This window comes from Phocoena sinus, chromosome 20, assembly GCF_008692025.1.
Source record: "Phocoena sinus isolate mPhoSin1 chromosome 20, mPhoSin1.pri, whole genome shotgun sequence".
Classification (NCBI taxonomy): Eukaryota; Metazoa; Chordata; class Mammalia; order Artiodactyla; family Phocoenidae; genus Phocoena; species Phocoena sinus.
In genome coordinates this window covers 10736540-10759871 of record NC_045782.1, presented here as the reverse complement: position 1 = coordinate 10759871, position 23332 = coordinate 10736540, and the positions used below count along the sequence as shown (strand labels likewise).

At 52.7% G+C, this 23332-nt stretch overlaps 1 protein-coding gene across 1 annotated transcript in view; it reads left to right on the top strand.

Moving 5' to 3' along the window:
• Nucleotides 1-23332, top strand: part of PITPNM3 (PITPNM family member 3) — a 92520-nt gene that overhangs the window by 35666 nt on the left and 33522 nt on the right. The window contains 1 exon segment of the mRNA XM_032617816.1: nt 12405-12452. Within this exon segment, the coding sequence (XP_032473707.1) occupies nt 12405-12452 (48 nt within the window).

The following is a 23332-nucleotide window of genomic DNA, read 5'->3' as shown; positions in this document are numbered from 1 at the left end:
CTATAGTATGGATATATCACATATTGGTTATCCATTCATCAGTCAATGGACATTTGGGTTGTTTCCGCTTTTTGACTCCTATAAATAATGCTGTCAAAAATATTGTGTACAAGTTTTTGTGTGGACATATTTTCTCTTGGGTGTATATATCTATGAGTGGAATTGATGTATCGTATGGTAACTGTTTAACTTTTGGAAGAACTGACAAACTCTTTTCCAAAGTGGCTGAACCACTTTACATTCCTACCAGTACTTTATAAGGGTTCAAATTTCTCTACATTCTTGCCAACACCTGTTATTGTCTGTCTTTTTGGTTTTAGCCATCCTAGAGGGTGTGAAGTAGTATATAATTGTGGTTTTGGTTTGCATCTCCCTAATGACTAATTATGTTGAGCTTCTTTTCACGTGCTTATTGGTCATTGTTCATCTTCTTTGAAGAAATGTCTATTCAAATCTTTTGCCCTTTTAAAAGTTGGGTTGTCTTGGGAATTCCCTGCAGGTTCAGTGGTTAGGATTCCAAGCTTCCACTGCAGGGGCCATGGGTTCGATCGCTGGTCAGGGAACTAAGATCTCACACGCTGTGCAGCACAGCCAAAAAAAAATTGGGTTGTCTTTTTATTGTTGAGTTGTAAGGGTTCTGTATATATTCTGTATGCTAGACCCTTATCAGTTGTATAATTTACAAATATTTCTCCCATTCTGCAGATTGTCCTTTCACCTCCTTGATCATGTCCTTTGGAGCACAAATTTTAAAAAATTTTACAAAGTCCAATTTATCTATTTTTAATTTTATTGTGTGTGCTTTTGGTGCCATATCTAAAACACCATTGCCTAATGCAAGGTCATGAAGGTTTACCCCTATGTTTTCTCTTAAGAGTTTTATAGTTTTAGCTTTTGTATTTAGGTCTTGAATCCACTTCGGGTTAATTTTTGTATATGCTGTGAGGTAGGGATTCAAGTTCATTCTTTTGCATGTGGGTAACCAGTGGTACTAGTACCGTTTATTGAAAAAAAATTATTCTTTCCTCCATTGAATTATCTTGGTACACTTGTCAAAAATCAATTAATCATAAACATATGGGTTTATTTCTGGACATTCAATTCTATTCCACTTATATATATGTCTATCTTTGTACCAGTATCACAGAGTCTTTATTACTGTACACTTGTAGTAAGTTTGAAATCAGGAAGTGGGAGTCCACCAACTTTCTTTTTTGCACGTTCTTTTCTTGCAAGTTTGGCTCTTCTGTGTTCCTTGCATTTCCACATGGATTTTAGAATCAGCTCATCAGTTTCTGCAAAAAATCCAGCTGGGATTTTTTTTTCTTTTTTTTTTTTTTTTTTTTTTTTTGCGGTACGCGGACCTCTCACTGTTTTGGTCTCTCCCGTTGCGGAGCACAGGCTCCGGACATGCAGGCTCAGCGGCCATGGCTCATGGGCCCAGCCGCTCCGCGGCATGTGGGATCTTCCTGGACTGGGGCACAAACCAGTGTCCCCTGCATCGGCAGGTGGACTCTCAACCACTGCGCCACCAGGGAAGCCCCCAGCTGGGATTTTGATAGGGATTGTTGTTGAATCTTCCAGATCAATTTTGGAAGTATTGCTAGCTTAACATTATTAGTTTTCTAACGCATGAACATGCAATGTCTTTCCATTTATTTAGGTCTTCTTTAATTTCTTTTAATGACGTTTTATAGTTTTCAGTGTACAAGTCTTACACTTGTTTTGTTAAATTCATTCCTAAGCGTTTTATTCTTTTCGATGCTATTGTAACCAAAATTGTTCTCTTAATTTCATTTATAGATTGTTTATTGCAAGTGTGTAGAAATACAATTTATTTTTGTAAATTGATGTTGTATACCTCAACTTTGCTGAACTCGTTTATTGGTTTTATTTTGGGGGGATTCCTTAGGATTTTCTATATATACAATCTCCAAATAGAGGTAGTCCAATCTGTCCAAACTGGATGCCTTCTATTTCCTTTCATTGTCTAATTTTCCTGGCTAGACTCTCCAGTATAATATTGAATAGAAACGATGAGAACCAACATCTTGTCTTGTTCCTGATCTTAGGGGAAAACTTTTCAGTCTTTCACCATTAAATACGATGTTAGCTGTGAGGTTTTTTTGTTGTAGTCCTTTCTGTGGTTGAAGAGATTCCCTCCAGTTTCTTGAGAGCCTTTATGAAAGGATGTTAGATTTTGCCAAATGCTTCTTCTGCATCTATTGAGATGATCATGTGGTTTTGGTCCTTTATTGTATTAATATAGCATTAATATAGCATATATTGTATTAATATATATTGTATTAATATATAGTTCAATATTAATATAGCATTAATATTGAACACTCTTTCATTCCTGGGATAAATTCCACTTGGATCTTGCCGTATCACTAATCCTTTATGCTCAGGATTTACATATCTCTTCCAGAATAAGCTGTGCTAATAGTCTATGAGCTGTCACTTAAGAGACTCTACAATCAGGGCCCTTCTTGTTTCTGAAACAAACTTAGTGTCATCAAGGCTACATTCTCATAGAGACAAAGGGAGCAGTCACTGCCTAGGTGTCCCTGATCAATTTCTCTGCCTCGAGCTTTCCAGAGAGCTGTTTCTTCCTGCCACTCACCCTCTGACTCTAGTTTATACCCTTATTTCTAGACATGTGATTCTTAAAGAGTGGTCCCTGGACCAACACAATTAGCCTCACTTGGAAACCATCAGAAATACGAATTGTGTGGGACTTCCCTGGTGGCGCAGTGGTTAAGAATCCTCCTGCCAATGCAGGGGACAGGGGTTCGAGCCCTCGTCTGGGAAGATCCCACATGCCGCGGAGCAACTAAGCCCGTGTGCCACAACTACTGAAGCCCGCGCCTAGAGCCCGTGCTCCGCAACAAGAGAAGCCACCGCAGTGAAAAGCCTGCGCACTGCAATGAAGAGTAGCCCACGCTCACCGCAACTAGAGAAAGGCCCGCACACAGCAACAAAGACCCAACGCAGCCAAAAATAAATAAATAAATAATTAGAAATATGAATTGTGGACTTACTGAATCAGAAATCAGTACGGCTCAGAATCTGTGTTCTAACTAGCCCTTTGGGAGATTCTGGTGCTTGCTAAACTTGAGAGCCATTCATGATTGTGATACTAAGTTGATTGAAGGAACCCACAGATCCATTTTCCTGTACTCTCCTTCAGGCATTGAGTTTGGTATCTTTCTTTCACATTGTTGGTTTTCCTCTTACATTTAGTAATATTTGGATACATACTGCACTTGGTGTTTGTAGTTAGCCTCTCTCTGAGTGATGTGATATGTCTATTTACTGCAAGCTGCTGTCATCTTATTATTGGGAAGGGTAGGAAGTGCTGCAGGGTGACTTGAGCCATTAGCTTCTGCTTTGCCCCTCTTGGGTATTTTCAGCCCCACAGGGTGTCCTGTCCCTCAAACTCAGCCCTTCTCACACCTGGGGACAGCTGCCTCTACTTGGTACAAGCAGGAGTTGGTGGGCAGGGTGAATGGGGAGCCCAGTCACCTGGCTTCTCTACCATGGAAGCCCGGACAGTTGCAAAACCTTCCTTTGTTCCTGTGTTCTCCACCCATGACCCTGACATTCCCTCTGAGCTGCCCCTACCTTTGGCTCCAGACCTTTCTTTACAGAGTTGAGGTTATGGTTTCCTCTCTCCTGGCCTGGTTTTATGGGCATTTGACCTTAGCAGTCACACGAGTCTCCATGCATAGCAGAGTCTCACACTCGAGTTTATGCTCTCCTGTTACCATCTTGAAATTCTTAGTCATTTTGAACAAGGGGCCCCACAAACTATGTAGCCAGTCCTACCCCCCTCCCTCAGATCTCTCTACCTTCTGCCTTTTGAGGGTACTTCAGAATTTCTGACCTGCCAGGACATCCCTTCCTGTTTTACAGTGCTACTAAAGATTACTTCATACAAAATAGTTAATGCCATTTTCTAGGGGTATGGGACAGGAGAAAAAGGCTGGATCTCGTTGCCAGTTGGCCAACTTTATCCAGTCCTACTGTGATGGTTCTAAAATATAAATCCAGTAATATCGTTCTGCTATGGAGTTGGCAACTAGGTGTTTGTTGGCTGCAGGAGGAAGTATAGGGACTTCCCTGGTGGCACAGTGGTTAAGAATCCGCCTGCCAATGCAGGGGACAGGGGTTCGAGCCCTTGTCCTTGTGGCACACTAAGCCCGTGTGCCACAACTACTGAGCCTGCGCTCTAGAGCCCGCAAGCCACAGCTACTGAGCCTACGTGCCACAACTACTGAAGCCCACGTGCCACAACTACTGAAGTCCACGCGCCTAGAGCCTGTGCTCCAGAACAAGAGAAGCCACTGCAATGAGAAGCCTGCGCACCGGAACGAAGAGTAGCCCCCATTCACCGCAACTAGAGAAAGCCCGCAAGCAGCAACGTAGACCCAACGCAGCCAAAAAAATAAATTAATGAATGAATAAAAATTAAAAAAAAAAAAAATGAAGGAAGTATAAACCCCCCAGCCTGGCATGTGAGGACATCCTGGTTCTAGCCTTCCTTCTAACAATTATAATTGTCTAGGGTTAGTACGTTCCCCATCCCTGCAGGAGTCAAACAGCCCTGGAACGACTACCATGAGGGATGCTACACAGGGGCTGTCAGCTCATTGCTAAATCTGGCGATGTCCAGGTTATCTCTACTCTGATATTCACGGCTTCTGGAATATACCTTCACGCTGGGTTTCAGCCAAATGCCCAGGGGCTGCTTGCTGATTCTCAAGCCCACTTGAGCTCTGCCTGCTTCCCCCCGCCCCCCCCACCCCCCCCACCCCCGCCTTTCCCCTGATTTCCTCTCCAGCTCTCGTAATCCTGTGCACTTCCCCAGGGGGCCTCCCCACTGGCCCAGCCTCTCCCAGAGCACCTCCCTCTTGCTCCGCACTGCTTACGTGGGCTGCCCCTGCAGTGCTGACTCGTCTGTTTACAGCTGTGCCTTTCTGGGTGGTGATGCTTTGCCTCCTTTTCTGAACCCGAAGCAGTGAGGTGCTCATCACGCATTCGTGCCCTCCCTCCCTGCCTCCCTTATGCATTCAGGACACATGTACTGGTACTTACTCTGTGTCAGACCCTGTGCCGGTCAATGCTGGGGACACATTGATGACTCAGAAATGGACTCAGAATTGACCGGCTCCCAGACTTGGGGGTGGGGCAGCTCCAGGCCAGTGAGCTAATTACTCTAACAAGAGTGGGAACAAGGTCCAGAGGGATCAGAGAAGGACCCGGAGCCGGAGCTGAGACGTGAGGCATGAAGGAGGCCTTTCGGGGCTCTGGACAGACCCGTGAGGGTGCAGCAGGCAGAGGGAACAGCAGGTGCAAAGGTCCGGAGGGAGGTATGAGAAGGCAGGGAAATTTGGGGAGCTACTCGGAGTTCGTCTTGACTGAAGTTGGGATGCTAGGCATTGGGCTGGGGGGGGTGACCAGGGGGGTGGGGGGAATCTCGGAGAAGAGGTAGGAGTGGGGAAGTTGAAGGGAAGGCCTTGAACATCAGGGGTGCCCCCGGGGACCCACAGAACAGTTTAAGCGGGAGGGACGAGCTGCATTTTAGAGAGATCATTCTGGAAGCCGATGCAGAATATAATAGGAGGGACCGGGGAATGAGTGTAGAGGGGGTTGTGATGGGCCGGGTGAGAGGTGATGAGGGTGAATCTTGACCTTGCAACTCAGCAGAGGCTCAGCGTGTGGGGAGCACCCTGAGCAGGGGGGAGTGTGCGGGTCTTTCCTTCTCAGCCCCACTGCGTGGGCTGAGTTACCAGGCTGGCCAGAGCCTGGCAGATCACAGGGCTTCAGTTGCCCCCATTCCTGCTCCACGGGGCCTGCCCAGACCCTTTCTGGCATGTCAGGAGGAGAAGTCCCGATTCCTTCTTCCCCGAGGCCCCGTCTGCCTGCATTGCTCCCTCAGCAGCCACCCGATCCTCCTGTTGCAGGTGTTTGGTGAAAGTGTTTCTGTTCTTGGCCACGCACTTTGCTTCTCTTGCTCTCGGGGAGCTCACAGTTTGTTGGGAGGGGATTGGAAAGAGGAAATATAAAATCCCTCAGGAAACCATGGGCGGGATGTGGAAGCATCTTCTTGGAGGACACGATGGGGCTCAGATGCGCGGGGGTGTGAGGTTGGGACAGGCGGGATCGGTGGGCGACGGAGGCCCTGCCCTCCCTGTGTAGCCTGTCGTGTTTGCGGGAGTTGCTGGTAGCTTCTGCATTTGAAGAAAGCCCCAGCCGAGGCGACCCTGTTGGGCCCAGGGGCCCTGGAAAGCGTAGGCCAAGTGAGGTCTCATTTAGACAGTGGCTGAAGCAGCGGCACATCTGGTTAATCACCCGCGTCACGGGAGCCTGCTAATCAGGAAGCCGGCTTCACCGCGGACTCCTCCGCGCTCGCCGGCTGGTGGCTGTGAGGGACGGCGGGGCTGGATGCTTCTCCCCGGCAGCCCTTACAAACAACCCCTTCCCCATTCCCCCTGCTCCCCACTCCTCAGCCCCTGACCCCCCCCCCCACCCCCACCCCACTTCCGGAAGCACTGTCCACACTGCCTGAGCCATCCCAGGAAGCCCCGCTCTAGAAAGCCCCTCCCCCAATAGGGGGCAGAGGTCATGGGAAGAGCCCCCAGCAGATGTGAGGGCGTGGAAAGGGACCGGATATAAACTTGGGTAAGTGACGTTATCCTTCTGAGCCTCAGCTTCCTCTTCTGTGAAGCCACCCTTCTCGAACAGGTGTGAGATCTTAGTGATCTAACAGGTGGGAAAACACTGGGCAAACCCCAAGCTCTGCAGCCCAGGGACAGCCTTTCTGGTTTCCACACCTGAGCCTGCACTGCCGGGGCCAGCTCTGGCCTCCCCAGCATTCTTCCTTCTACCCACGTGACACCGGTGTGAGTCCTGCATTCCAGCTTCTCAGTGACATTCCCTCCTGGCTTCTTTTCGCCTCTGCACCCCTGCTTCCCCCCTACCCCCAGCTTTAATGACCCAGCTCGCATTATTGCCCACTGAAATCCTGCCTGGGCTACAAATCCTATTTCCTTTCTGGTAATGAAGTATTGCGTGGTAGCAGCATCTTGTAAACCGTCTAGGTGAGTCGCTCCTAGGGCCTGGCCTGAGAACAGGGAGGTGATGGGCTAGACCCGGCCCATCGCCTCCCCTTCCCCCAGGGTCTGGCACAGAGCAGGTACTAGAGAAACACCAGAGGTGTATGTGTGGTAGTCAGGGCTGTGACCAGTGCTCTGAAAGGCCTGGGGCTTGGGGTTTAATGATCTCAGTTCTGAATGATTTTGTCTTCAGCTCTGTGTTTTGTAAGTGCCGCTCGATGGGACAGTGGAGCGTGTGCTGGGGCTGGGAGCTTGGTTCACGCGTCGGGCCGCCTCCCACCCCCTCCCTGCCTCCCAGGATGGGCTCTTGGCCTCCCTCTCTCCTGCCCTCTGCCACCCAGCTTCCTCCTCCCTTCACCTGCCCGGAGACGACTACTGTCCTCCCCCAAGCAGGGGCCTGGGTGCCGGGACGGTTGGGGTCAGAGGCATGGAGCCCAGTGTCAGTACAGAGCAACCGTCCCCACCCTGGGCTGGCAGAGCTGCGGTGCCTTCGGTGGGTGACTCAGAGAGGGCAGGCCTCTCACCCACCCCATCCAGGGACCTAGAGTGTTTTGATGCTGAGGCTGCAGTACCCTTGGGGGTCACCTGCCTGCCCGGGGGGTCGGGGCAGCAGGCAGTGGGGAAGGGTGGATGCATGGCCCAGCTTTCCTGCTCTCGGTCATGGCACGGTGCCAGGGTCCAGCAGCTGGCGGGAGGGGGACTCTGGTAGCTGATGGCCCATGTGCCTGGGTGCCACATTGAGAAGCGGGCACCCCCGGGCACCTGTGAGTGTCTACACTCAACCCTCAGGTATCCCTGTGCATGAGGGAGCACACATTAAGTAGCAAATAAAAAACACCAGGACAGGTCAGGAAAGGACAAAGGGGAAAACTGTATTTTAGTACCTTTAGCAGTTTTTCTTTTCTTTTTTTTTTTGGCTGGGCCTCATGGCTTGTGGGATCTTAGTTCCCGACTCAGGATTAAACCAGTGCCCTTGGAAGTGAAAGCACGGGTCCCACCTACTGGACTGCCAGGGAATCCCCAGGTTTTTTGTTTTTTTTTTTTTTTTTTTTTTTTTTTGCTTTTTGAACGAGGGCCTTTTCATTTTGCACTAGGCCCTGCTCATTATGTAGCTGGTTTGGGGCACAGTAGAAATGGCGGGAGACTCGGGTTTGGAAGAGCTAGTGAATCCCTCCGCCTCTCCAAGCTGCAGTTGTCTTATGTGCCCCGGGCTCCGCTCCCCTGCACCTGCCTTTCCTTGGGTCCACGTGCTGCGGACGGGGTCTCGCTGGCTGCGTGCAATGTCCTGCTCGGTCCTCTCCCTGTCAAAGCTGTTTGCCCCGAGGCTCACAAGTCGTGGCTCTGCCGCACCTCCGCACCTTCCCCAGGTCGCTCGGTCAGAGCGAGTCTCTCCTTCTTCCTCCCTCATCTCACCTTGACTTTTTCATCTCCGCGTCCCCCACGGCCCCATGGCACAGTGCTTGGCAGATAGATAAATAGAAGGGGTTTTATAGGTGAGTGTCTTCATCTCGATGTGAGGCATCTGTCCTGCTGGGTGGCGGGAGCTGACTTTCCCCCTGGACTCAGCTGGCGCTCAGACAGGATGCTCGTGTTTGGTCCTGACCTACGCATCTGACATCTGATGTGGGATCTCCCTTGCTCTGTCCGCATCAGTGCTGCTCTGGCACCCGGGGAAGCGGTCTGCGGGCGCCTTGTCATGCTGTCGGGGGGCTACTCTGCGAGGGTGCCCAGGCCTCTGTTCTCTACCTGGGCCTCTCTGGAGCACGGGCTCTGCCGTGACCCCTGGGCCCGGGGAGCACTGTGAGCTGGCACCCAGCACTAACCATTGAGTCTCTCTACCTGACTCCACCAGGAGTCGTGATGGTGACAAAAGAGATGAGGTCTTGAGCCAGTTGTTAAAAGTAAATAAGTAAATGAAGCAACAGTAAGACCACTCCTCACACCTTGAACGGCTACTGTGTGCTGGGCTGTGTGCTAAGGGCTTTACACGCATTAATCATTTGATATTCACAATAACCCTCTGAGGTAGGTAGCACCCCGTCCCCATTTTATAGATTAGAAGACTGAGGCATGCAGAGGTTAAGTAACTTGTCCAAGCATACACGGTTACCAAGATTTGAGTCCAGGTGTTTAACCGAAATGCAGTACAACCAAGGACTTTCAGTACTTGTAGGGTCCTTAGATAGCACTGGCCCACACTGGATTGTGGGAATGAGGCCCAGAGAGGGAAAGTGACTTGCCTCAGGTCACACAGTGAGTCCGAGTCCATGGGAACCTGGATGGGAATCTCAGCCTCCTGACTCCAGGTCTATGCCCTTTCCATTCCCTGCTCCTGCCTTTGAGAGTGCCCAGAGGCCCTGATCCCATGGAGGAGGGAGATAGGTTAGGATTCAGGTGACATGAGCCATGAAGGCAGCCCTAGCAGGAAGAGGCTGCAGAAACAGGGCAATGGATTCCGGTGCATGGCATCTGGGATGGTTCATTCCCTTGGAAGGGAGTCTCCCATCAGCCCCTGGATTGTTGGCGGGGAGGTGGTGGCATTTCCTACACTGGAGCCTCCCTTGAGTCTGCAGGGGAGGGACTGGCAGCTTTGCACGAGGAAGGGCATTCAAGGCCCCTGGCAGAGGCCTGGAGCTGGCTTCTCTCTGTGCCCTGGAACCTTCCTTGGAGAACTGGGGTTCTTGGGGAAGCTGTGGACACATTTTTGGGGGGACTTCAGACTTGCTCAGGAAGCCGGGGACACCAGACCTGGTATCTGTGGGTTCTGCCGGCATGGTCAGGGTCAGGAGAGAGGGTCCCACCTGGGCAGCAGGATCCTGCCTCTAGCTAGAGTTTTCATGGCTGGAGGCGTGACTTCTACATTGCTTGGCCCATGCCCTAGACTCCAGTCTGGCCACTTTTGTGCTGTGCCCCTGGCCCTGGACTCCTGTCCTGGCAGAGCTGGAGGACCCTTCAACAGAGTAGAGTGAGACCTTCCATTGAACAGATGTGTATAATTGAGGCCCAAAACATGGTGCCACAGAGCCAGGGCTAGGACTCCTGATGCCAAGGGGCTCCCCTGGCTGAAGATCTTTGGGGGGCTCAGACAGAACTGCTAACTGACTGGGCTCTCAGTGGGCTGAGGTCAGCTGAGGGCCGGGGATTCCACTTCTCAGATTCCAGCCTCACTCTGGCCACAGAGAATTTTCTAGCTCCTGGGGTTTGGCTTAGGTCCCTTTCTGAGCCTTCCAGTTAGGTGGGGTGGGCTCGAGGGGAGCATTCGCGATGGAAGGGAACTGGCCTTTGCTGAACCTGACCCTGTGAGTCCCTTGGGATGCAGAGCTGACCTTTGAGGACAGAGGTCCTGAGAATTGAGCCCTTTGAGGAAGGATCAAAGTCTTCGTGGAAGAGGTGGCCTCGGGTTGGTTCTCCACCCAGCCCACAGGATACAGCGTGTTCGACAGAGAAAGACGAAAGAGCCCTAATGGTGTGCAGGTCATTTGGCCGGTGGAGATGAGGCAGGAAGGGGTGGGCAGAGGCTGGGGACGTGGGCAGGGGCCACTTTACAGAGAGGCTTGCTTGCCAGGCTGAGAATTTGATGACGGCGAGTCACTGGAGGGCTTGGAGCAAGGGAGTGGCCTGGGCAGGCCAGTTTTCAAAAGATTAATCTGGTGAAACTAGAGGCAGAGAAATTTGACAGACCAATGTAAATGCTGGGGAGGTGAGCATCTGTTAAGAGCAGCCCTTACTTCTGCTGCGACTGGGTGTGTAAATCAGAACATACGCCTCTCTGGAAAGCAATCAGGCAATAAACATCGAGCCTTAAAAATGTTCTTACCCTTTGACCCAAAATTTTCCTTCTGTGGCTGTATTTTAAGGAAATCATAAAACAGGCAGAAAGAGCTTCAGCCTCAAAGATGTTCCTTGCAGCAGTAATTATAAGGGTGAAATTTTGAAACTTTCTGCCAATAGGATAATTTAAAAGTCAACCATGATGTATCCTTTCAATAGAATGTCCTGTAGCTGTTGGAGTGATGTCTACAGAGGTTTCGTAGCTTTAGTTATTTATTCATGCTTCAACTTGAAGTACAGAAAGTGTATTTTGCGCTTCCTTATCATCTATGATACCTTCCACGAGCCAACCGTTGATCTGTTTGTTGGGGGTACAGAGATAAATGACATAATCCCTGCCCACAGAGAGATGATATGATCTCACTTGGCCCAAAAACATGTTTATGGAAAGAAGCCTGGAAGGAATGACATAGAATGGGGACCAGTAGTTTTCCCTCAGTCATGGGATTATAAGGAATCTTTTCCCTTTTCTCTCCTGGTTGGTGTTTTTTCAACTTTTCCATAAGGAACTTGTGTTACTTTCATAATTATAGAAAAAAGCTTCTCATCAAAAGGAGGCGCTATTGCAATAGTCCAGGGAGACGGGATGGAGTTCTGTATTTGGGGAGTGGTGTGTGTGTGTGTGTGTGTGTGTGTGTGTGTGTTTGTGTATGTGTTTGTGGGTATTTGTGTGTATGTATTTGTGTGTGTGTGTGTGTATGTGTTTGTGTTTCATTTATTCATTCAACAGTTATTGACTGAGACGCACTGTTTTAGGCCTGGAAACACACCAGTGAACAGCACAGAAACCCCTTCCACTGGGGAGTCCAAATCCGGTGGAGAAGGAGAGAGTAAGGAGGAGAGAATGAGGCAGATGGCCCCAGCACTCTGTGACTGACTGAAAGTGGGGACGAGGCAGGGAAAGGGGTCACGGGTGATTCCCAGGCTTGGGGAGAAGGTGGTGCCTTCACTGAGGTGGGGACTTGGGAACAGGGGCAGTTCTGTGGTCCTGGTGCGCATGCGCTACCTGCTGAGCTGAGGTCCAGGAGGCGGTGGGGGACGTGGGTCAAGGACTTAGGAGACTAGAGGCTGGCCCAGAGGCGGAGATTTCCAGTTGTCTGCAGGGCGGCGGTGACCCTCAGAGATGAGAGTAAGTGTAGAAAAGGGCCACCCCAGACAAGCGGCTGCTTTATGCAGGTGGGCGGAGGCGAGAAGGTGGCCAGGACACGCCTCCCCAGGCAGTGGCATCAGGGCTCGGGCTTTGTCGTGTAGAAAGGGTATAAAGAGCCGAGAGCTGGGTGTGGCAGGGGCAGGGCAGGGCGTGAGGGGCTGGGGTTTCCCTGGTGCTCACCTCCAGCCCTTGGCTCTGGGAGGGGCAGCTGGACAGGAGGGGCCAGTGGGGCCACAGTGGCCTCCCAGGGTCTGGCCGACAGTGATGCGGAGTCTGCTCACCTCTCTTCTCTTCTTCTGCAGGAGAAGCGAACGTGCCGTGCACATCCAGCATCCTCCAGGAGAAGCAACGTGAGTTAAACCTGGCCCCCAGGAGTCTTTTCTTTACCTTGGATGGGTCCAGGCTCCTTGGGCCGGGGGATCCCTCATCCACTCAGGTGGTAGGGTCTTCACTACTGTGCGGGATTGGAGGGCCGGGGCCACTCTCTGCCCCAGGAGCTGAGCTTCACGGGTTCCCAACTTCCTACACGCTGGGCAGCTCGGGGGTCAGGGCCAGAGAGAGGGGCCTGAGGCTGATGGGCCAGGAGGCTGAGCGCAGCAGAGCAGGTGGAACCGTGGAAAGCCTCGTGCGTGGTCTGCCTGTGGGCAGAGGGGGGCACCGGCAAGGGGAGCAAGCCCTCCTGAGCCGTTGAGACCATCTATCTTGGGTGACACAGCTTCCAGGAACCACAGTTGGTGACACGGTAACCGAGGCTGTGCCAGGGGTCATGACCCTTCTGTCCCATGGCTCAGAGGCCTTGTCTGCAGAGCGGGACCTCCCAAGTCCTCGTGTCCTTCGTATGATACAGGTGCCTCAGATTTCCTTCTGCCTGTGTTTTCTCAAGAGGCCGAGCACAGGGTTAGACCCAGGAGAGACTTGGTAAAGATGTCAGTTTCTGGCACAGTGACCTCAGGGCATCTTCCCTGGAGGTTTGGGGTGCACTTGATGGGCACTGTCTGAGCTGGACGTCTTTGCTGTTGGCAGTATTGAGTTCTGCACGAGGCCAACAGGGCTGGGGACTGGGGTCTATGTGTGTATCTGGGGGAGGGTGGGCTCAGAACTTTCCTTCCTTCTCTCTCCTGCTCTTTTGGTCTGTGGTTGCAGCCCACTCTGCCCACCCCCTCCCCAGGCTGAAGCCTTTCTTGAGTTCTTCCTCCAAGCTCTTCCATCCGTCAGCTAACAGGAGGGGTACCTGTAGCGCCAGCTTCCCACGGCCTGAGTAGGTGCACAGGCCTTGGAGAAGATTTCGATGCTTCAAACGTCTGGTGGCAGTTCATAGATGAAGCCCCTCAGGGGCTGGGCGCCATGAATGTCTCTGAGAGGGGCGTGCCCCCCACAAGACTCAGGCCATAAGTGCACCGGGCAAGGGGAGGGGCAGTGCAGAGAGGGGGGCAGTTCTCTCTCCTGTGTCCTTACAGGATGTGAGGAACCAAGCTCAGCAGCAGGGGGGGCTGGGTGTTGAAATGTACCCACGGGATTTTGATTTATAGAGGTGACTGAGTGAAGATGGGAGAGATCAAAGCCATGGACCGAAGACTTTATTATTTACACTTCCCCAGGGCAGGGGCCACGGGGGAAGCACCAGGTTTGGTCGGGGGGGGGGTGGGGGGTGGGGTGAGGCAGGCAAAAGGTGCATGGGGCAAGCCTGGCCCAGAGCCTGGATTGTGTTTTCCGTGGGAAAGGCATGTCAGGGCAGGGGAGACAGCTGAGGACTGGCTGGATTGAATAATGTCGCAGGCTCCGGGCCACAGGGGCGGTCTCTAGGTGTCGGGCACGTGGCCCCAGGGTGATTTAGGGCAGGTGGGGGGATATTGGCCTGGGGTGTGGGAGTTAGATAAAGGAGGTGGTTGGAGCTGAGGACCCAGGATTGGCTGTCACCCACTTCTCCTTAAGGATATTCTTGTGTAGTAAAGAATAACAGTAGATGCATGGAAGAATTTCAGAGCTGAAAGGGTCATTGAGGTCAGTGATTGCCAAGCCCGAACCCAACATTTCTGACAACGAGACAAACGGCATTCCTGTAACGCATCACGTTGAATGCATTCAGTTGAGAGAACAGCTTCTTATTCCGCACTTTGGCCCTGTCTACACATTATGGCATTCAAGTACTTTTTCTTTTATGAAGTGACGGTGGTAGTTGATGGTGATTTGTGTTTGTCATCCCAAACTGGCAAAATAAAAGTCTGTGACCCTGAATAAAAACAGAATAATGGCAATGCCTGGCATTTATGACGCGCTCCGCCGTTTATGTTACACCTCTGTGCGTGTTATCTTATTTGATATTTCCACTCGGTTTTCAAAACCTCACTAAAAACAAGGTGGGAAGTGGTAAAAATTGCCCTGGACCAGGAGTCAGAAAATCCTGGGACTGGTGCTATAGCATCTGAGCTTTAAAGGTGTCAGGCCTGGGCTCGAGGCCCAGTTCCTCCATTGACTCTCTGTGCTTCTTTGGGCAAGTTACCTAACATCTCTGGGCCTCGGTTTACTCAGTTGTGGAAAGATGATCATAATGTCTGCTTCGACAGTCGCTGAGGGCATAGAGGTAACGCACGTGGGTGCCAAGGCCTGCACCTCGCAGATAGGAAGCGTTGCGTGGTTCTCGCTTATTGTTGGCTTTTGGATGAGCCTTGGAAGACCTGGTGCAGGCGCGGGGGTGAATCTCGGCATCTTACAGAGCCCAGTCTTTTCCCTGCTCTGCTGGTCCTGTGGCTGGCTCTGTTGTCACTGTCACAGTCTGAGTCCCCAGGGAGCCCTCCTGAGCTGGCCACAAGGGTTGGGAGTGCAGGAAAGGGGTCTTCCAGGGCCTCCCAGCTCACGTGCAGGCATGGGATTGTAAGGCCTCGTCTGCAGTGACTGTGGGTGGGGCACTCCGGGGGTGTCCTGGAACCCTCTCTCCTCTCCCAGGCAGCCCAGCCTTCATCCTGCAGCTACACAGGTGCGCTGACAGCCTGCTGCCTCTGGCTTGTGCTTGCCGTTTGGAACCAGACCTGAGGAAGCCTAGGGAGCCAGTACGGGGGGGCCAGTGGAGGCAGAGGGGAGAGAGGGGCTCGGACCGGGGCGCAGGAGACCTGGGCCCCCCACCCCTCCAGCTAGCTTGCTGTGCAGCCTCAGCTCCTGCCTGTGGCCGGCCTCCTGGCCCGTCTGTGCGTAGAGCCCCTTCTAGCTCTGACATTCTGGCGCTCTCTGAGTTTCCGTCGCTGCCTCTGTCTCCTGGTTTCCTTTGCCTGCACGTCCGGCTGCTCTGCCGTGTTCACGCTACTCCACAGCAGAGCCGACGTTTACAGAGCACTTCTGGCACGTGACCGTGGTGCTTGGGTGTAAGGACTCGGGGAGCTTACTACCTGCCCACTGAACCTCACTCCTGTTCTTCTGTGCAAAGTGAATGGCGCCACTTTCCACAAACTCACGCCAGACACCTGGGCGTCCTTCTGAGCTTCCCCTTCTCTGCCACCTTCCAGAGTCAGATCAGACCCCTGAGAGCATCCATTGTACCCCCAGCAGATCTCTCGTGCCTCCACCCACTCCATAACCCATCCCTCCTCCAGCCGAGGCCACCATGTTCTCTCTTCTGGATGGATCCATCCTCCCATGCTGGCCTCCCTGCCTCCGGTCTCTCCCACTTTGGTTCTTCCTCCAGAGTGTGAGAGAAACCTTCCGCGGGAGGCAGACTTGTCCTCATGGCCTCCTGCTGCCCTCTAGTGATTCCTCTCCAGTAAAGGATGAGACGGGCCTCCGCGGTGACCTGCCTGCCCACCTTCCCCACCAGCCCTCCCCTTCCTTTCCAGACCGCCTTCTAGAAGGAGCGTGCAGGACTCCAAGCACAGTTTTCTCTTAAGCTAGTTGGAAAACTCGAGCAGTGCATCCAGCCCCGTGGAGGGGGCGCTAGCAGCCCGCTCCACAGCAGATGGTAGGAAGGACTTGGGGCTCCAGAGTGATGCCCTTGGGACCGAGCCCTGTCGGCCTCTGCCCTCTACTCCATTCATCGCTTCCTGGATCTGGGAGCTGGATCCGCCCCTCCCTGCCAGGACCTACTGTCATCACAGAGGAGGCTGAGGGCACAGCTGTCGGCTCAGTGGGTGTAGAAACTCTCCTTCCTCTGTCCCCCGGCTCCATCTCCAGGGAGGAGCAGACTCTCCCAGGAGGGCCGTGGCTGCCTCTCTCTCTCCATCCCCCTCCCTTCCCCTCTCAGCAGCTTCACAGCGTGTAGGGCACTGCACACTGACCTTCACGGCCCACCTGGATGCTGGGAAAGGTTGCAATCATTACAGCTGTGTCACCATTGAGAAGGTAAAGACCAGGGGTAAATAACCTTCCAAGGAAGGTGCTCACACACAGGTCTCCATTGCCCCTCCATCTCCAGAGCTCAGTCCCATGTCTAAGCTCCCATTTTCCTGAAGTTTCTCCTTTCTGGTCACCCTAGGTATCTGGGGAGGTGCCCCATTGTCCCCTGTGTCACACAGGTACCCCCTTCAAGAGCCAGCTCCACGAGCTCCCCAGAAACTTGGGGTCCAGGATGTGCACCTGTGTGTGTCGGGGGGTTGGAGAGACTTTCTCTGCCTCGCGTCCACCTGGGTGTGTCGGGGGGTTGGAGAGACTTTCTCTGCCTCGCGCCCACCTGGGTGTGTCGGGGGGTTGGAGAGACTTTCTCTGCCTCGCGTCCACCTGTGTGTGTCGGGGGGGTTGGAGAGACTTTCTCTGCCTCGCGTCCACCTGTGTGTGTCGGGGGGGCTGGAGAGACTTTCTCTGCCTCGCGTCCACCTGGTTGTGTTGGGGGGCGGGAGGAGGGTGCAGATTCCAGGACAGGAGGACTTGCTCTTGGGCCCTCCGAGTGGGACCCAGTGTGTGTGGAGTACAACTCGACCTGCTCATGTGACTTACACTTGTGGTTGTCAGATGGCTTTCTCAGGGCCAGTGCCAGGCTTCAGATGCAGGGGTGGGGGCAGCAAGTGGTGCCCCCAGTGTGGGGAGGGTCTGCCCGTGGCCATGCCTGTTTGTTAGAGCGGGCTGAGCAGTGGGTCTCTGAACTTTCTCTCGTCCTCGACAATGGTGCAGACTGAGTCCCAATCCTGGCCCCAGAAGGACCCTTGATTCTTCATCCCAGACTGAGCTCTACCCTAGGCACCCACAGAGCCCGATTTGTCCCAGGCTGTATCCTGGCTCCAGTCCCTGGTCCTGGACTGAGCTTGGCTCCTGGACCCCAATAACTGTCAGAAAAACCTGTGCGGTTGTCCCACAGAGGCAGAGGGGCAAGATGAGGATGCTTTCTTGGGGGGTGTGGCTTGGCCTCACGTCCCACTGTCTGGGATTAGGGACCAGAGGAGCAGCTCTGAAGATCCAGACCAGCCGCCAAGGGGCTACCCCTCCCGCATGCCCTCGGCCCCATGGCCTCCCCAGCAAACCCCTGCCCACGGCTTGCCTCCCCACTCCTCTGCCTGGTAACTGGTGTCTTTTCCTGGCCTGTGTGGGCAGCTTGCTGAGCACAGCTGCAGACGGGCTATGTTTAGCGGCTTTAATGAGCTCAGGGTGGCAGACGTCCGCCTTGGGAGCACTTTTCTTGCGTGCGTGCGTGTATGCCTATGTTTGGCACGGTCCGTTCGTGTGTGTGTGCGCGCACAGGGAAACGTGTGCCTGCGCATTTGTGTGTGTGCGTTAGTGTGTGTGTCCAAACGTCAATGCAGTCATCTACACAAGGCTCCGTGTGCATCTGTGTGAGTCTGTGCCGCGTCTGCATTGCCAGGGACGTGCGCAGCTTCTGACACGTGTAGGGGCACAAAATAGGAACAAATTATTAGTTCATTCACTTGTTTGAAAAATATTTAATGAGTTTCTTTTATATGCCAGCACCTTAATAGTCTCTGGGGATAAAATGGAACAAAAACAAATCCAGTTCCAGCCTTTAAGGATCTTACAATCTGGGGGTTGGAGGAGGGGAAGACAAATGAAATAACCACAAAACTAAAAGTATAAGGATTAGTCCTAGGACACAGAAAGCCATGGTGCTTTCGGGAGGAGGAGAGTAAGAAGGGAAGGCCCCCAGGAGTAAGGAACACTGAGGTTTCTGTAGGGACTGTCTGGGCACAGAGGGTGAGAGGAAGAGTCCAGGCATAGGGAACAGGATGTGCAAAGGCCCTGTGGCGAGAGGGACATGGGATCCTTGACAACTGTCAAAAAGGCCGACGTGGTTGAGCTCAGAGAGGGTGGGGCGACTGGTGGGAGAGGTGAGTGGAGAGTCGGGCCCGTGGGCAGACCACACGGGCCTTGGTCAGGATGGGGAAGCCGCAGGAAGGGACAGTGTAGGCTGACATGATAAGATTTTTGTAGGGCAGTTAGAGTCTAGTCATGATTTGGCTGGGGGTTCTCGCAGGAAAAGGAAGGCTCTTGAGCAGCCTGACTGGAGGAGAGTCCAGCAGGGGTTTCTTCAATCTCAGGCAAAGGAAACCCGCCAGGTACAGGACGATGCCCTGGGCCACTCCCAGCCCTGAAGGTCGCTGCGCTGTGTGGAGAGCCTCCCCCTCTGTCCCTGCCCCACCTGTGCAGGAGCTTGGCCTTGGGCAGGGACAGGAGAGGGATAGCCCGTGGTGAGCCGGCAGGGAGGGAGCCTCACTGGGGATGGTGGAGGTGGATCTGGAGGGACGAATGGAGACCATACTGCACAGTCCACTGACTTATACGTGAACGAACCACCTTTTCCTTTATTTTTCTGTAAGCCCCTTTGTAATTTCGACTCTGCATACCCATCCAGCTGGACTGGGCCCCCTCTGTGATTCCAGGGGTTTCCCTTTTCCTCATATTCCTGCCCTTGTTCCAAAGCCCCCAGGGGTCTTCCCCGCCACCCTGGTGGGGAAACTGTGTGCTCATGCGAATGTGTGCAGGAAGCTCTCCATCCACACTCGTGGATGCTGCGGAGCTCCGGGCCCCAGCCTGGTACTCCCTTCCGTCCTGGTCTGCCTAGGGGCCAGGCTCCTTGGGGCACAGGGTGGCTAGACCGTGAAAATCATTGTCTCCTCCTGGACTTGCGAGAGTCCCCCAAGCTGTGAGGACACCGCACCTAGTTCTGTCTCCTCCCCTCAGCCTGGGGCAGAGGGTGGGGAATCTCTTTTTAGTCTCAGGGAACCTCTGTCTCCTCAAATCTCTTTCTCCTGGGGACAAAAGGGCTTTTAATCACCCTGCTGTGTGCCCTTTGAAAAAATTCTTATTTTTAATCTGTCTCTTGAGTAGATAGCACATGTACATGTTATAAAATTCTAAAGGAATGAAGCTGATGAGGGTTCCTCCCTCTCCCCAGAAGCCATGATTGTGACTAGGTTCTTCTAGAACATTCCAGAGATATTCTCTGCATATATGAGCATCTCCCTAAATATTCATTTATATATCTATCTTTATATATACCCCACACAGATGGGAGCATTTGGTGCCTTCCACGCTGTACCTTGCTTTTCTCAGATAACAATATACCCGGAGTATTTCACTAATACATTCAGAAGGGCACCATTCTTTGCAACGGTTGTGTCATATTTCACGGTGGCCTAGTTTACTGAACCAGGCCCCTATTTATGGGCACATAGGTTGCTTTCTGTGTCTTGTCTATATCTTAGGAAGTGTGGCAGTGGTTAGTGTTGTACCCATGTCATTTTGCACATGGACTTGGAATTGCTGGGTCAAGGGCATGCTGTATGTGGCGTGACCTTGCCAAACTGCCCTCCACGGAGGCTGTACTGGTTTTCGCTTTCACCCGCAATGAATGAGGAGAGGTTGCTGTCCCACACCCTGGGCGGCTGGGTGTTGATAACTGCTAAGGTGAAAAAAAAGGCGTTTTAGAGTGATTTCAGTGAGCGTTCCTGCAGTTTAGGCTTCTAAGGCTGAGCACCTTTTCATATGTTTAGGGGCCCTGCCCCGTTCCTTTTCTGGAGCCCATGTTCATTTTGAGGGGATTACCGTCGGGGAGTGTGCTTCGGGGTTCCTCTGTGTGCTGACTTCCAAGCCGGGCCAGGGCAGGCTTGACAGGGGTTCCTTAGTGGGTAGGACCCAAAGGTTTCAGGCAGACTTCTGCTCCTGATAACCGCCTCTCTTCCCCTTTCCCTCCCTGCCAGGGATGGCTCTGCTGGCAGAGCCAGTATGGAGACATTTAAAAGACTGACAAGAACACCCCATTCTTAACCCCCGCCTTTGTGGGGTGATGCTTCAGGAGGATGAAAGAGCCCTTGCCGGGTGACCTGGGTTCAAATCCCCACCCCTTCACTTAACCTCTCTGAGCCTCAGTTTTCTCATCTGTAAAATGGGCAGAGCACCCCTGTCCTCTCAGGACGAATGTGAAGTTTGCCTGAGACACTGGGTGAGGACTAGAAACTCAAGACGCATCTGAGGAAGACTGCATTTATTACAGAGTCACCAGATAGGGGACGCCAAGCCCTTCTAGCATCACTGTGTAGTGGCAGGAGAGGTTCTTATGGTTGTATATCTGAAACCTTCCCTGGGCCTGATCCAAGATGGGGACACTGGGTTCCCCCAAGGGGAGTGGCTCCTTGGAGCTATCCCCAAGCTCCCTTGGGGTGGCCAAAAGTATGTTTTCAAGAGGCAGGATCTGGGGCCCAGACCCTAGCAAGGGACAGGACTTGGTGGGGACAGGCAACTCTGGGGGGGGCTAATTGGCCCCTGGGGTTTGGCCTCATTAGCCAGATGAATCCAGGCTGACTTGATTGGCTTCTGACCCTGAAAGGCTTAAGGAGTCATAGGAGGGGCCTTGGCCTCTAGATCCCACAGCCCTGGATAAACATCCCCTGCCAGCATCCCTGCTAAGTGACCACTTACACTCCTTGCTTGTACAACCTCCTGAAGGGGAGAGAATGCCCTGCCGCTGGGCCAGCACGGGTCACTCTTGTACTATTGTAAACATCTCCTTAGTTGTGCTGAAATTCCGAACTCTTCAGAAACTATCCGCACCCCCGTTCATCCCGACTGTGTCTTCTGCTCCTGTGACCCAAACACGGCTCCCCTAGCTGGGATTTGCAGGGAGCAAATGTCCCATAGAGCCTGCTCTTCCCCAGGCTGGGCCCCCTTCCACAGCTTTCCTGCCCAAGTTATTGGGCTCCAGATGTGCCCTCAAAGTGACCTGAGCTGCAGGGAGCAGGACGGGGATGTCCCCTCCTCATTCCATGGTCTCTAGTGTGCGCAGCCTCAGAGGCTGACTACCTTTGGGGGTCCCATTACCCTGGCTCAGGCAGTTTGCAGCCTTTGGTCATGTGACTGGGCTGGGTCACATGACGTAGGCCTTGATCATGTGACCCTAGGGGCTTGAGAGATCCTTGAAGGCACCTGCTATATATCTGATTCATCTTGGTACTTCCAGCCCAGACACAAGTTTGGGCAATAACCAACGGAGGAGGAATTGGCAAGTCATATCAAGTTGGATTTTTAACCCAAATGCAGGATGGTGATTCACTCATCGTGTTTCACATTCGTTCTTTCCTTCCATAAGCATGTCATTTCCTTTTTGCATTTCCTCATTTGCTGTCTGCTCCCAGAGGGCAGGGCATTTCACTTTGTTTTTTCTGTAGTGTTTGCATTCAGCAGAGTCAGGGTTAGTAGCTTGTTGAAAATGTTCTTATCGTAAACACGACACAAGCTTGTAGTGCATTCAATGGATGTATTCATAAATAGTTGTAAACTAAAAGAAATAGGAGTTTGCTAGAGAAAAATTGGAAAATAGAGAAAAGCAGAAAGTTAAAAAAATCACGCATTGTTCCACCATCCAGAGAAACCACTTATAAATATTTTAGTGTGCTTTTCTTCCAATATCAGGCCTCTAACCCATCCTCCACCCTCTCCACCTAGATTGCCGTTTTTGCATAAAGCCAGGGGCTGGGGCACCGTGGAGGAGGGTGGCCTGGAGTCTGGCTGGTGAACAAAGTTGGTGGCTTTTTAATTGTCCTCTGGAGCCCTCAGTGGCTGCCTAGGTCAAGGGTGGGGGGGGGTAAGGAAGCGGGGCTCTGGGCCCCCCAACCTTTTTCAGTCAGAGCCGTCCACTTTCACCTGTTCTGCAAATTGGGTTTCTAAGGAAAATTTCACTGGGCAAAAGATTTCACTGTTTTAAAAAAGCTTTAAAACCATCCAGCGCGGGCCCATTCTTTCCCTTGCTTCACACTGTCCCGTCCGCATCGTGACCCCATTCATGAACCTGCGCTCCTTGAGCCGCTCTGAGAGCTGCGGGTTCCAACCTGTTTGTCTTTCTGCCAGTGTCCTCTCCTCCCCAGATGCCCTAAGCCCTTGGCGCTACCTTGGGCTCCCAGCCCAGTGACCCTACCCAACAAGCAATGAGGTGGGGTTGGCCAGAGATGTCCAAGTGAGCCTATCAGGGCTCTGGGGGACCATTGCTTCCTTTTCTAAGGGTCCCCAAACACTCGTTAATTTGCAACAGGTCTTGCCTGGAAATTGACATGAAGCTCTCTAGATAGAATCAACCACTTTGAAAATCCAGGTGACATTTGCCACCTGCCATTTCTTGGTTCCTCTTCCTTCCTCTGGCATCCCTCAAAGCAACTCACCCATCATGCCTGCAGGTCCCGTTAGGGTCTAAGAGTCTAATTCTGCTGGGTATGGAGGCTTGAGCTCACACAGCGTGCTTGGACTCATGGAATCTCCAACTGCCTGACTCCTAAGAGGGAATGAGGTCTGACCCCCTCATTTTGCGGTCGTGGGGAGGGTGCCCGAGGTCACCCTCTGACCAGGGTACTCATTTCCCATCCCAGGACTCTGTCCATGCCTGTCTCCCGTGTGTGTGTCCTTCTCCATGCGGGTCTACCTGGGGGATTGGGGCCGTGATCTGAGCCTCCTGTTTGTAGCTGAATGAAGCTCTAGATCTTCCCAGACACTTCTAGGTATATGCCTTGCATCTCACATCAGAGCAAGATAGCCAAGCCGTTGGGCTTACGCCAACACACACGTGTGTGTGTGTTTTCCCACGCGTGTGCTTCCGTGTGCTCTAAGGGATTAGATACTTTTGCAGATAGGTCTCGGGACGTACCATGTGGCCTCAAGCTGGGCCCAGCTCTGCTCAGTTGACCCCAGGAGTGACTAAGAGAGGTGGGGCGACTGCCAGGGCTGGTAGAATGGCGGGTAAGATTGAGGGGTCAGCTTTAGCCCGGGGGCACCCCAAGCACCCACTCCTTGTGGGTCCCAGTGGCGGGTGGCAAGG